At 28.3% G+C, this 14,556-nt stretch overlaps 2 protein-coding genes and 1 long non-coding RNA gene across 5 annotated transcripts in view; all 3 read left to right on the top strand.

Annotated features, from left to right (window-relative positions):
• Positions 1–3,867, top strand: part of LOC124432449 (fatty acyl-CoA reductase wat-like) — a 31,375-nt gene extending 27,508 nt beyond the window's left edge. Inside the window, exons 4-11 of the mRNA XM_046981431.1 lie at positions 424–755; positions 987–1,235; positions 1,329–1,474; positions 1,585–1,694; positions 1,765–1,960; positions 2,062–2,301; positions 2,395–2,652; positions 2,739–3,867. Of these exons, the coding sequence (XP_046837387.1) occupies positions 424–755; positions 987–1,235; positions 1,329–1,474; positions 1,585–1,694; positions 1,765–1,960; positions 2,062–2,301; positions 2,395–2,652; positions 2,739–2,844 (1,637 nt within the window). The 3' untranslated portion in view covers positions 2,845–3,867. The remainder of the gene's footprint in view (positions 1–423; positions 756–986; positions 1,236–1,328; positions 1,475–1,584; positions 1,695–1,764; positions 1,961–2,061; positions 2,302–2,394; positions 2,653–2,738) is intronic.
• Positions 3,868–8,153: 4,286 nt separating this feature from the next.
• LOC124432357 (histone-lysine N-methyltransferase SETMAR-like) lies at positions 8,154–9,182 on the top strand. Its single transcript, XM_046981270.1, has one exon. The coding sequence runs from the start codon at positions 8,154–8,156 to the stop codon at positions 9,180–9,182; it is 1,029 nt and encodes a 342-aa protein (XP_046837226.1).
• A 401-nt stretch (positions 9,183–9,583) lies between these two features.
• Positions 9,584–14,267, top strand: LOC124432460. Of its 3 annotated transcripts, none has more exons than XR_006944271.1 (7): positions 9,584–9,754; positions 10,143–10,249; positions 10,312–10,357; positions 10,428–11,191; positions 11,270–11,392; positions 11,733–11,998; positions 12,137–14,267. It is a non-coding gene; the product is annotated as an uncharacterized LOC124432460 (long non-coding RNA). The 3 variants fall into 3 exon arrangements; XR_006944270.1 differs by having other exon boundaries at positions 10,137–10,249; XR_006944272.1 differs by lacking the exon at positions 9,584–9,754 and adding an exon at positions 9,785–9,978.
• Positions 14,268–14,556: the final 289 nt, after the last annotated feature.

The raw sequence follows: 14,556 nt of genomic DNA, 5'->3' as shown, positions 1-14,556 counted from the left end.
AATTGAAAGTATTTCATACTTGTTCATACGAGGTCATTCTCATTCTTATAGTAGATAAAAACCAATATCATGAAGCAATTAATATTAATATACGTATATGTTTCCTTCTTACATGTTACATGATATTTTTCCCTTTCGGATTGAAGACATCAATTATCAATCATTTTCTATGATAACGAAATTGTCTATTTTAAATTATAGATATATATAGATGCAATGAATGCCTTTTAATAATCGACATTAAGATAGAAATAGCAAACCCATCGGAATAAAGATTGTGTTAATGATAATCAAACGTTCGATAATAATATTTTCAACGGACACTTGAATTTACTTGCATTATCGTTTAGACGATTAAAATAAATAAATACGATAGAGAAACAGAGAAGACTTCTACATTTACGTTTATGTTTATGTTTACAGATCGATTTAGAAAAACAAATATGATAGACGTACTGCCAGAAAGAGGTGAACAAGAAATAGCCCTATCGGAAAGTTCTTTGAGAGATGCTACGGAAACTAAATATGTTCCTGCATATATTCAACCCATTGAGGATGATTACGAACTTACACCCATTCAAAAATTTTACAATGGTCAAAGTATTTTTATAACTGGTGGAACAGGATTCATAGGGAAGTTATTGATCGAGAAATTGTTAAGAGAATGTCCCGGTATCACTTGCATTTACCTATTGATACGTGCAAAAAAAGGAAAAAGTGTGCATCAACGCATGAAAGAACTAATCGAAAATTCTGTGAGTTATTATATCTGTTACATGGATTAGTAAATTATTATTTCACCATTGATTCAACTTTGAAATTATCTCTTTCTATTAAATAATATAATTGGAATATAAAATAAAGAAATTTGAGAAACAAAGTATTGGTCTATCATAACGTAGAAAAGGTCGCAAAAAGTCGTTTTCCTGTCATTTATGATAACCAACGTGAGAGAGAAAATATTTACAACTCTGTTAACTTTCCAGTTATTTTCCACTTTGAGAGAGAAACAACCAACATTCCAGAATCGTATTGTCCCAATCAAGGGCGATTGTACCTTACCGAATCTCGATATATCAATGGTCGATAGAGCTACATTAATACGCGAGGTCTCAATTATTTTTCATGTCGCCGCAACCGTTAAGTTCAACGAGAAAATAAAATTGGCGACAGAAATTAACGTTCGAAGTGTAAAGGATATAATAAATTTGTCCAAAGAAATGTCAAAACTGAAGGTGCCACCTTTGTCCTCTGTACACGTATTAATAACAATCATGGTCTTTCAAAATCTGACTTTAACAAATCTTTGTTATCCTTAAAATTTTCAGAGTGTTGTGCATCTATCAACGGCATATTCGAATTGTTTTCATATTCCACTTGAGGAGAAATTTTATGATCCACCGATAGATCCCGATAAGTTGATAAATTTAGTGAACTGTATAAATGAAAAATTACTCGACGATATTACCCCACAGTACGCTTATATCTTGGTGTATCGATTGCTTAGTTTCATATTTATTTATAAAAAATATAAAATGAATAGATAGTGCACTGAATTACACTCACACAATTGTTTGATTGTAGATTACTCGGAATATGGCCAAATACTTATGTTTATACGAAAACAGTCGCAGAGAATTTTATAAAAAAGCATGCTGATTCTATACCGATTGGAATATTTCGGCCGGGAATGGGTTGGTAATAATGTAATCCTTAGAGAATATAACAATAAATGGTGTATGTTAATCAATTTAATATTCCTAGTGATATCCACTTATCGAGAACCTATTCAAGGGTGGATCGACAACGTGTACGGACCAACAGGTATCACAACAAATGTTTTTATGGGATTAATGCGAATTCACTACTGCGATAGATCGATAAATGTGGACATTGTTCCTGGAGATTTGACCGCCAATGGAATAATCGCTTGCGCATGGGAGATTGCAAATAATCGAAAGTAACGACAAATACACGAAACAATATTTTTAGGATCAAATTAAATAATGATATTAGAAAATATTGAATTAATTCGTCCGTATGAATAAATAATCTTTTTAGATCCAACGAAGATATTCCCATTTACAATTACGTATCAAAGGACAATTCATTCACTTTCGGAAGCTTTTTGGAAAAGATACTTACGTATGGAGAATTGGTACCGTCTGAAAAGGCAATTTGGTGTCCCATCTTTGACATAACAAAATATCGATCGATGTATCTTTTCTACGTATATTTTTTACATTTACTACCAGCTCTTATAATCGATACACTCTCTTTGTGCACGGGTAAAAACCCAAGGTAAATTTCTCTTATCTTATTTTCTGGAGAGATCATATTAGAACGATAAAAAAAACGAAAAATTTCATCTGACGATAATCCTTTTCTTTCAAGGTTACTCAGAATGTATAATAAAATTCACGAAATGACAGATATAGTTAGTTATTTTTGTATTAACGAACAAAAATTTACGAATGAAAGATGGAACGAATTGTTGAGGAAGTTGACGCCCGAAGATCGTGAATTATTCTATTGTGATATGAAGGATCTCGTTTGGAATACTTATTTTGAAACATACTTCACAGGTGTAAGAAAATATATATTAAAGGATCCTATTGAAACACTCCCACAAGCTCGTATAAAAAGGCGAAGGTATCTTTTTTATTGCATTTTTACTTCGTTGTCCCTCTATTATTAACAATCACTTTCAAATAATATTGATTTTTCAAATTTTCAAGGTTTTATCTGATGCATCAAGGATTGAAACTTCTTATCGCCTGTGTCCTATTTATGATCACATGGGCTATGATGTCCAGGCTACTTGTAACATTTGGATCTCCGTAAAAGAAGCAAAGATAAGCAAATGAATGAAGGATAAAAATAATCATAATTTAGACTATCGCCTATGTATGAATCAATAATTTCTTGGATAAATTAAATCAAAGTTACGGGTTTTTATTCGTGAAATCTCGGACAGATATTGGGGTTAGAACTTTCTCCTTATATACTATGTTATTCATTGCATATAATATATACTTATTTTTTTATATTTAATTTTTATTATGGCCGAATACTTAGCTACAAGTTTCATTCCTAAACTTCATTGAAACCATATATCACTTTTTTTGCATTTTCTCTTTTCTAGTAAAAATGAAAGTAAAATGAATAAGACAATAATTCAAAGTTCCTTCGATAAATACGTATTTCGGAATCATAACTGTTGAGTCTTGTTGCCGAAATATTTATTAATTCCGTTTTTGCTGGTAAATTCATTACTTTGGACTTTTTTGTGAAATGTATTCGCCATACTGATCTTAAATCCCAAAAATTTAACCAAAACGTCGAAAATTAATTTCTAAATGTAAAGTTTTTGATCGTTATGAGTTGCGTACACTGACAATTTAAGCCTTCCGTGATTGATTGGAAAAGGCTACCTACTTCTACTAAACTTTATAGTTCGGTGCTACAGTGAGAACATTCGATAAGAACATCTGTATGTGACATGAGCATAAGTCAAGAATGTTTGCTTCAAACGTTTATAATTGCGATGAAAGTGCGTCAATTTTAATTATGCAAAATGGGAAATACTTCTGCAATAAGTAAAATATATGTAGATTTACATACAATAATATCATAATTGTATAACAAATATGTTATACAAATTTAGTCATATTCCTCTATGATAATAGAAGTTACAAATTGTATATGCATTGTAAAAAGTATAAAAAAACTGCGATTAACTTCTCTTCAGAGTTTTTACATAAGCTTTACTTCAACGCTTATATTACATGAGCTTTCTTTTATCTTATGATCTATCATAGTATTTTTCAAAATGACAATTCGAAATGTCCGATTGCTCACTTAAGACGATTTGTAATTTATCGATCATGATTATAATTTGCATAATCTTATGTTTCGTAATATTATTAAACAACAATAAATCAAGATGAGGAGGAAAGATTGTAAGTCATTTATTTCCCTTTCGAATTATAATTCATATCTTTTGCCCTAAAACACATTCTGCATTGTTAACTAACTGACCTCTTTCTTGAGTAAAATTCTCATATGCCCGTTTTTATAATCGGATGACAGAGGAAAATATTCATTCCGAAGCAAATATTTAAATTCTTATAACTATATCTATATCTATATCTATATCGCACAGATATTAGATTGGTTCGTTTCTCTAATTGCACGAAACTCGTCAATAAATCCAACCTGAAATATGTTAAATCTACGTATTTACAGTTTCCCAATAAATATTTATATTCTCCAATATAAATGTCAAAAAAGGAAATAAAAGCAAAACAATGCGAAAGAGCGAATATTATTAAATTTAAAAGCAATATTATTGAAAAACTTATTGAATTTAATATGATTTTAATTTTTCTACGACACGTGCATGATATTTAAAATTCAAAATAAATTTACTATATACATTTCCAGGCTACAATTGGAAGAATTCGCGGATTTTTTCTTCTCAACTGCACTTTCCACGTTCTTGACAAAGACTATTATTCTCTAATATAGTTTCTATTATAAATAACCATTTTATTTATATTGTCATTAGAAATTTTTATGTTAAACGTCGAAAAATAAACAAAGTAATAAAAAACAAATGATAGGTTAGATTATCATCATGCATTATATAGCGAATTGAATGTACTTATTTTCTTTTAATCGTTTTGTGTATAAATCTATTTACATACAATAAATTATTTCATATTCATCCTGTTCCTTTACAAATGGGTGTAAAATATGTCTATATCTATTGTAAATAGATTTAAAAGAACAAAACTAATCAAGTAGACCATCGACTTCCACTCGTCTCATTAAGACAAATCATGGCAATTAATTTTACTATTAATTAAACGGTGAACGCTTGCCATTGAAAATTATTGTTCATATCCCGTAACAGATAAAAAAAAAATATAATTATTCAATGCAAATTTTTTCATTAATCTTCTAAATAATCCAAACTTCTCTTTGTTGCCCTCATCCATCACTAGGCTTTATCACTAAACATATCTGAATGAATTAATTAAGTCGATTTGATATTTACCGATTCTAATTATTATTCAAATAATCCCACAGTTCGTGATTTTCTTACACGAAGATAAGATAAAGGATAAGGTAAAAAGAAATTGTAAGCTATGGCAAAAATAATAATAAAAAAATAATAAATGCACATGATATTTTTTATTGCTTTTTTTTCATAATCATTCATTCCGGAGGGCGACTTGATTATAACATTAATGCATAATATTAATGTCGACTTATTATTATATATGCGTCAGACTATATGGTTTATTAACAAGAAGTTATAAAATGTGATTTTCTTAACAACACATAATTACGTATTCTAGAATGGATATGGCTTTAAAGTAAAGGAAAGGGCCTGAACTAGAAGCTAAAAAGTTACATTCATTTTTACACTCGCACGAAACTGATCGACAAATGTAATTTGAAATATGCATTTATGCATATACGTACAGCTTTCGAATGAATAATTATATTTTTACAATATGAAAAACAAAGGGAAAAATAAAAGCAACGGAAATGTGGAAGAGTAAATGTTTAGGTAAATGAATGACTGTTATCTAAACGACCTAACTAGACTAAATTCGTCCACTTATGCTGAACTAGTTATATTACATAAGCTTTCCTTCCTTTGTTGTTCTTTTCTGAATAACCATTGAAAATATTCGACGGCTTATTTAAATCGAAATGAAATTTATCGTATCTGATTATATGTAAATCACGTTATCTCATATTTCGTGATTGAATTAAATAATCTTAGTAATGTATGCGTCATTTTTTTTTTTTTTGATAATCATCAATACTTAAAGACTAATTTATTATCATATATACAAGATTACAATAAATCAGGTTATACAATATATTAGAAAGAACTTATAGAACATCATTTTCTTAATGAAACATATTTATTTAATTGGATGTTGGGAGAAGTGAGATAGTAAAGACGAAATAAGAATTTATAGTGCCTAAGTTTTGTTCGAGTCCCCTAATTTGAAATGTAAAAATGGGCTATGCATTGCAAGATAAATGGGTTCTTACCTAAATGATATTTCTATGTCTTGCGGTAGTTTCTCAACGATAAATATTACGAATGAACATGAATATTTTGCAATTTCAAGAGTAAAGAGAAAAATAAAAACAAAGAGATGTGGAAGAGCAAATGTTACAATACAAAATTGGGGAGCAATATTCGATAGAGATCAAAACTGAAAATTTATCAAATTTAATAGGATTTAATTTCTTCTTCCACACATTTAAAAGAAAAAAAATTATAGGTAATTTTAGTTACGATTTTCAAAATCATAATCTGCTATGAGAAAGCGATTATTATGTACGAATGAGAGAGATATAGCCAACACAAATTTAAGAGGAAAAGAAGATAAATTAATTTTTTTGGATCTGAGGTTACAACGAATTTATGTTTAATTCATCACTCGCCGTCTCATTTCTTTTCGATCTGTCGTATTCATGATCTACGTCACTATCGTCACGTGATCTAATTAGCATTTTATCGAACAGTAGCTTATTAATCAGTTTTTCGTCCCCAACGCTTAGCAAAATGAATAATATAGTAAGAAAAAGTTTGGTTTAACATTCCTATAGACATAAGAAAAAGTATAATTATAACCGAAGTCTGTTTTGATTTTGACAGAGAAGTATTTACGATCGAAATGAACGTATGTGGGACATTCAACCGCTAACAGTCGATAAAGTACGTGTAACTGCTTTGCAAAATAGAATTGAGAGGCAGCATTTTCTTCTATTTTAATCAATTAAACTCGGTTTCCTTCCTCGAAAGTACTTTACAATTCTGCACGTACTGACTCTATCGAATTTTTTAAATAGTCGAAAAATAAACAAATATAGTGAACTCTACCGTAACATTTCATTTCTAAATTTTATATGAAAATATTTCAAATTGACGGAGTATAAAAGATAATTATAACAAATAACAAACTGTAGGTATTATTATCCATCTTTGTATATTAACTTACGGTGTATTTACAAACGAATAATTTTTCTTTCACATTTTAAGATCATATATGACTTTTAAGCATTAAAAAGCAATATGTTTTTACTACATTTTTTTTCTTTGACAAATCTGTATAATTATACAAACATAACTAAATTTAGTTATATTTTGCTGGAGGGAAGCTGGAACTTTGAGGAGTATACAAAATGACTGAGTTAACATTTATCAATTCCAAACAATTTATTTATCAATTTAAAACGAATATTTTGAACAAATGATAGAATCGAAGTTTGAAACATTGATAAAATCAGTGGAAGCCTAGTAAATTTTATTCTGGTTAAATAAATTTTTTGAGTTGCATACTGCCGATGGAATGTTATAAATTTTTAATAAAAAAAAGTAATTAACCTTTTAACTATAAGATTACTATTAGAATTATATTTTAAACCGAAATTGATTATTTTAATAGTTACAGTAGCCGACGCTTTGTGTGTTAACTGTAACAACATGTAACAAGTTTTCTAAATATTACGTTATGAGGACACAGCTGATGAGCAGCAACAGTAAGATTACTTCGAGAGAACACGAGCCAGCATTCGTTTATACACCGCTATTTGGCCACGCCTATTATCTCCCTCTCTTCTACATCCTACCAATCCTATATTTTAACATAGTCGAAGTTTTTAATTTTCTTTACATTAATTATTTCTGTTATTTCCAATGTTATCACAAAATGTTTCATTTAAATGATGTATGGTATTAACTATAATACATTTTATGTATTCTCTACATGTTTTCTCAACATTAGAACATTTAGTCCCGATCTTTCCTATCTATAGAGACAGTTCAAAAATTACAATGCATTGATCTAAAAAAAAAAGAAAGAGAGAAAGAAAAAATTGCAACCATATTTAAAAATAACTACTGCTTTATAGAATGTACATATTTATAAATTTATTGGGTTTTTCAGAAAGTAATTTCATTTTTTCCCGACTGAAGATTTAATTGTATTTTTTTGCACCCAACTTCACACTTAAGCAGCGTAATCATTATATGTTTTGGGAGCTGATATAACAAGGCTTGTGTGTAAAAAAGTCCAATTGATTCTACCCAGTAGTTTTTGGTTAGTGTCCTTCTAAATATGGAGAGCAATAAGCAGCATTTTCGTCATATTTTACTTTTTTACTATAGAAAAGAGAAAAATGCTGTTCAAGCCAGAAAGAAATTATTCAATGTGTATGGAGAAGATGTGTTGACAGTACAACGGTGCCACAGCTGGTTTGTAAAATTTCGATTCCGCAATTTTGATGTCGAACATGAACCACGTTCTGGAAGGCCGGTTAAAGTTGATAAAGACACGATAAAAGCATTAGTTGATGCAAACCGTGAGACACATGTAACAACATGTGAGATTGGTGAGAGATTAAATTTATCAAATTCAAATGTTTATGACCACTTGAAAGGCCTGAGTTTAACCTCGAAGCTCAATATATGGGTTCCCCATGTTCTCAGGGAGAGAAATTTGTGTCGTCGCGTTGACGTCTGTGATTCGCTTCTTAAACGTCACGAAAATGATACATTTTTGATGCGCATCATTACTGGGGACGAAAAATGGGTTGTATATAACAATGTCAAACACAAGAGATCATGGAGCAAAAAAGATGAACCGGATCAAAGTATTTCCAAAGCCAATATCCATCAAAAAAAGGTGATGCTGTCTGTTTGGTGGGATTTTAAAGGAATCGTTTTTTTTTTTGAGATTTTACCGGATTACACAACAATTATTTCGGAAATTTATTGTCATCAGCTGGACAAACTGAATGATGCACTTCAACAGAAAAGGTCAGAATTAATCAACAAAAAATGTGTAGTGTTCCTCCAAGATAATGCAAGACCTCATACAAGTTTGGTCACTCGCCAAAAGCTTTTACAGTTAGAATTGGTTACAATGCTACACCCACCATATTCTCCAGATCTGGCACCTTCGGATTATTATTTGTTCCGATCACTGCAAAATTTTTTGACGGTAAAACCTTCACTTCAAATAAAGAAATCAAAAACTACCTCGATCAGTTTTTTGCCAGCAAAGACCAAAAATTTTATGAGCGTGGAATCATGCTACTACCAGAAATATGGCAAAAGGTATTGGAGCAGAATTGCCAATATATAATTTAATAAAATATTTGTTCATTATACGAAAATTGTCTTTCATTTTCACAAAAAAAAAAAAAAACAAAATTACTTTCCGAACAACCCATCATTTCAAACAGATTTAGAATTATAAAACCTCAAATATTCGAAAAATAATTGTAAACTACTACTTTACTTTTATTTGCTAAACTTTACATACAGGCAAAGGATTTTTTCTTTATTTTTTAATATTCTCCCTCTATATTGTACGTAAGTACGACAGAAATTATCGATCGGGCACATAAATGTGATTAATACATAAGTGTCAATAAATGAGGAAGTTCTACTTCTAAAAATTGTAAAAAATTATGAAAAGCAAATATGAATCGAACATCCCGCAAAAACTAGAAGAATACAAGAGCGCCACCATGGTAAGAGTACGAGTTAATAACGCAATGTCGCTTAAGTCAGTTGTTTTATTTTTTCTGCTAATCAAAGTAGAAAGGCTTAAATAGAATGAAGAAAATAATCTAAAAGGCATCAATGTATTATCACATTATTATAAATGTTTTAAAGACTCAAACAAATATTAATAATCATAAATTTATCCAGGTTTATATTTTTCTAACCTCTTAAGTTTTATATGTATTGATCATTATAGAATCTATGTATGAACTATAATATATATTAATTAATAAGTAAAGTAGACCGTGTTACAAAATATAAATTGAATTTAGAATCACTAAATACAATTTTTAAATAGTTTTTCAAAATGAAGAACAAGTCAACACGTCATAAAGACAGAGATACATTTCAGATATTATTCAAAAATAAATGTGATTTTTCATAATATTATATGTTATTTAATATTGTTTTCTATTTTTTAATTATATTTTTAATTATAATATTTTTTAATTTTATATTTTATATTATAATTCAAATGATTTTCTAAAAGAGTCAACAGAATAGATATTAACGTCTTTTATCGTATAAGTTACAGAAGTCAGGACAATGATGAAATCAAAACCTATTTTTATGAAATGAAAAATGGCTTCAAAAATGAAATCTCCTGAATCTAAGAGAGAGTTATTGGAATTTAAAAAACAAGTAAGAGAATTTGTTATATTAATTGCTTAGTAAAAAATGTTATGTAATTGATTCATTTTTAGAATATTTAGACAAGCGAGATGTTCTATTTCTACAGCTAATATTGGAGTAAGTATTTTAAATGGCATACTTAATATATTTATTTTAATTATATTTCCATAACAATTTTATGTTTTAGATAAATAGCGACAAATCTATGAAACGATTTTTTAAAGATATTTTTATCAATTTTTACAAGCTATAATGGGTATTATGATTAAAACATATAAAAGAAATAAAATACGCATTCATGATTTGCCAACTAATTTAAATATCTGTGGCGATATTAATTCTAAAATGTAAAAACTTTTAGATTTGCTTTCATCACTTTTACTCGATCCAATCATTTTATATTAATAGTATTGGTACAGAAAGTTGTCTTCATTGTCAAAATTAATTAAGAGTTACTGCGATTTCTGTTGAAGATATTGTAAGATTAATTAATATGAAATTACTGACTTTAGAAGGTTTATGTTTGAAGATCTAATACAGTAATATATCAATTTAATTCTTTTGGAAATCAGATCTTGTAACATTATTCTAATATTTTAAAAGATGAATTTATAAATCAAGATCTAGTATATACTTACGTGCAACTAATATTGTTATATCGCTGGAAAATATTATTTATAATAATTAAAAAGAAATAGTTAATTTCGAAGACAATCTATAAAGAAATAATCAGAATGATCTATAACCGAAAATAAGTTAAAAAAAAAATAAAGTTTAAATAAATTAAAAAGATTACTATGTCAATTACAAGGAATCATCAAGTTCCAGGATCAGAGAAAAGTTCTTTATAAATATAGAAAAATAAAATCTAATGAGAACTCCTATTGCATTAGCATTTGTTAGATTATTAAAAAATCTTCCAGAAGATATTTTAAATTTACATCTATTAAGGTAAATATATATATTTTTCTAAAGTAAATGAAAATTAATTATTTGTACATTATATTCTTATTAAATTTTTCTTTCTAGGAAACAGTTCACCTTTATTGGTACATACCCATAGAGAAATTCGCAACAAATTAATTTTATACTTTCCGTTTTTGATATTGACAAAGTTGTGATACTTGTATACAACTTGATAAATATCCAACGGTAAAAAATTATCAATTCTAATCTCATTGATGCTTTACAGAGTTCGATTTTAGTCCTGATCACGCAATTATAACTATATATTATCTTTATATAACTAGCAAACACAATCTGTTAAAAACTTGATGTTCTTTGTATAGACTTTGTTACAAGTTAGAAAATCATAATAATATTAACTCACAATGTAGATAAAGAGAATAATATTTTACTGTTGAAATGATTAAAAAAATTATAAATATAGAAATAATTCCAACAATTAATTTGATGTCATTGATAAATATCATTATATTTAGTACAAATATTATCAATCTCTATGCTCAATATAGAAATTTATTATTTTCAGAGAAACACAGTATCCAAATGGGTCATCAATATAGTGACTATTACACAAATTGAAAAACTAAATACAACACTTTTTAATGTCATGACTCGGTTAGCATGAGAAATGTTCATGACTGAAGAACCATCTACCATTTCGTATCATTTAACAAAAAAAATTCTATGACAACGAAATGAATATATAATAAAGAATATATGAGATTTCTTAATGAAATACAACAAAATCTTCATAGAAAAAAAATGAAATATCAAAAAATACATAAACAGCAGGTAATTATTATATTTTACCTAGAAGAAATTAATTCTAGAGTAAACTATAAATAAACCATCTATATAATCTTCTTTTTATTTCTAATAAATTATTATCATCAATATTTACTCATATACTTAATGAATTTATAATTGCAGTTTAAGCAGAGAAACCTAAAATTTATGGCAAAATCTAAAATCATGAAGACAGCGAAAGAAGAAACCAAATAATAAGAAAAGTTAGAAACGTAGAAGTTAGAGATGTAAAAAAAATTACAAGGAAGAAAGAATCAACTTTTTTCTACAAAATTTATAAATATGATTTCTTTTAAATTCAGTGGCATAACGCTCTTAATAGTTAAAGCAAAAACATCTAACTCGTTAAAAGTAGTTTTAAAAATTGAAATGCTTAACACGCAATTAAACATAACTTTGTGAAAATATTTTCTTTTTAAATAATTTTAAATTTAAATACTTTATTTTTAAATAATTTTAATATATAAACGAAGAGATACATATATTAAGAGAATATTTGTAAACATTTACAAAATATATATAAATTAAAAAGTCAATCATAATAAAAAAAATTCAAATATAAATCATTGAGAATACATTCTACGGTTATCCAGATCAAATCTAACATTGTTAAATATTGAAAATCATTGTTCATACATAATAAACTTTCAAGGGTAGTAGTAATGAAATTTCCTTGGGTCACATTGGAGTCATATTATTTTTAATTAAGATTATTGAAGCCACATTATTAGTCAGTGGAGAATAAAATTAAATCCAACCAAAACAGAAATAATAATACTGACAAAGAAAAAGGAAAAAAACAATACAATAATATAAAATTGTATACAAAACAAAACTATTAAAATAGTAAAATACTTAGGAGTGTATCTTCTGTCTAAACTAATCTTCAAAAATCTTATAAAAAATTTAATCAAGAAAGTTCAAGCAATATTAAGCAAATTATATTCGCTAATGATATATGATTTGCCAATATATCCCAATACAACAAAAAACTCATATATAAAATGATAATAAAACAAATAGTAATATATTCAGCACTTGTCTGTGTAAGGGTGTGCCAATCAATATATTCTATATTATTATAAATAATACAGAATAAACGCCCAAGTTTGATACTGTTAATCGATATATGCTTGTAAGAAATCTGCATGAATTTACAAAAATAAAATATATAAGTGAATATATAACAAACTTGACAGATAATTCTTACAAAAGTCAATTGAATAACATTTTGTTAATAGAAGAATTACAAAACATAAGATATCACAATTCTTTATAAAATATTAGGTGGACCAGAAAGTAATGTCGTTTCTGCGCATGTCGATATTTAATTGTCATTTGTCTAAGTTCAGAACCAGTTATTTTGACCTCTCTGACTCCTATCCATCAGGAAGACCAATAACATTAGACGACATGCTAAGGACAGAAATAGAAGCAAATCCATGTCAGACAATCGAGGAACTCTCAAACACCCTTAACCATTGGATGGTCGACCATCCAAGAACATTTGCAGCAGATTGGAAAAATAAGCAGAACAGGTGTTTGGGTCCCCCATAATCTGTCCGAAGAGAACAAAGCCAACCGATTCATCATATGTAACGTATTGCTTCAATGGCACCATACAGAACCGTTTTTTGATCGCTTGATCACTGGAGACGAAAAATGGGTCCTATATGATAATCCAAAATGCAAAAGGCAGTGGTTCTCTCCAAATGAATCACCACGAAATACTGCGAAGCCGGGTGGGTTTACATCCCAGAAAGACGCTTCTGTGTGTTTGGTGGAGTATACGCGGAATTGTTCATTTTGAAGTGCTGAAACCTGGACAAACTGTTAATGCAGATCTTTATTGTGAACAATTAGATCGAGTGAACCGATCTTTAATCGAAAAATATCCGGCGATTGTCAACAGAAAAGGCGTTATTCTGCAACACGACAATGCAAGATCGCACTGTGCAAGACGAACCTTGGAAAAAATTAATGAATTGGGGTGGGAGGTACTGTCTCATCCACCATACTCACTCGATATTGCACCATCGCATTTCCATTTATTCCGATCGCTACAACATTTTCTTAGTGGCAAAAAATTTGAAAATTTGGATGATGTCCAAAATGCCATCTCGAGGTATTTTACTCAAAAACCAATTGATTTTTATCGGTGCGGCATTGAAAATTTGCATACTAAATGGCAAAAAATTGTTGATAACGAAGGTGATTACATTATTGATTAAAAATAAAAACTTGTTAAAAATTTATCCGTTTGAATTTAGTTTAAGAAAGCGACATTACTTTCCGGTCCCCCTAATATAAATACGAACTACTATATCAAAATCTTTTTTATGAGTCATTGTTATGAATCACTGACATTTTCTATTTGAATATGATATAGTTTTTATATAAAGCGAGTAATTTAAGATAAATAACTAAATGCAAAAAGACTCGTTAATTTAGTAAGAGATATATAAAATTAAATTTTTTCAAAACTTTTCAAAACTTTTATGCGTAAAATAAGAAATACAAATAATAAATAATAATAATAAATT

This window comes from Vespa crabro, chromosome 25 (assembly GCF_910589235.1).
Source record: "Vespa crabro chromosome 25, iyVesCrab1.2, whole genome shotgun sequence".
Taxonomy (NCBI): Eukaryota; Metazoa; Arthropoda; class Insecta; order Hymenoptera; family Vespidae; genus Vespa; species Vespa crabro.
This window is presented reverse-complemented; position numbering and strand designations above follow the sequence as displayed.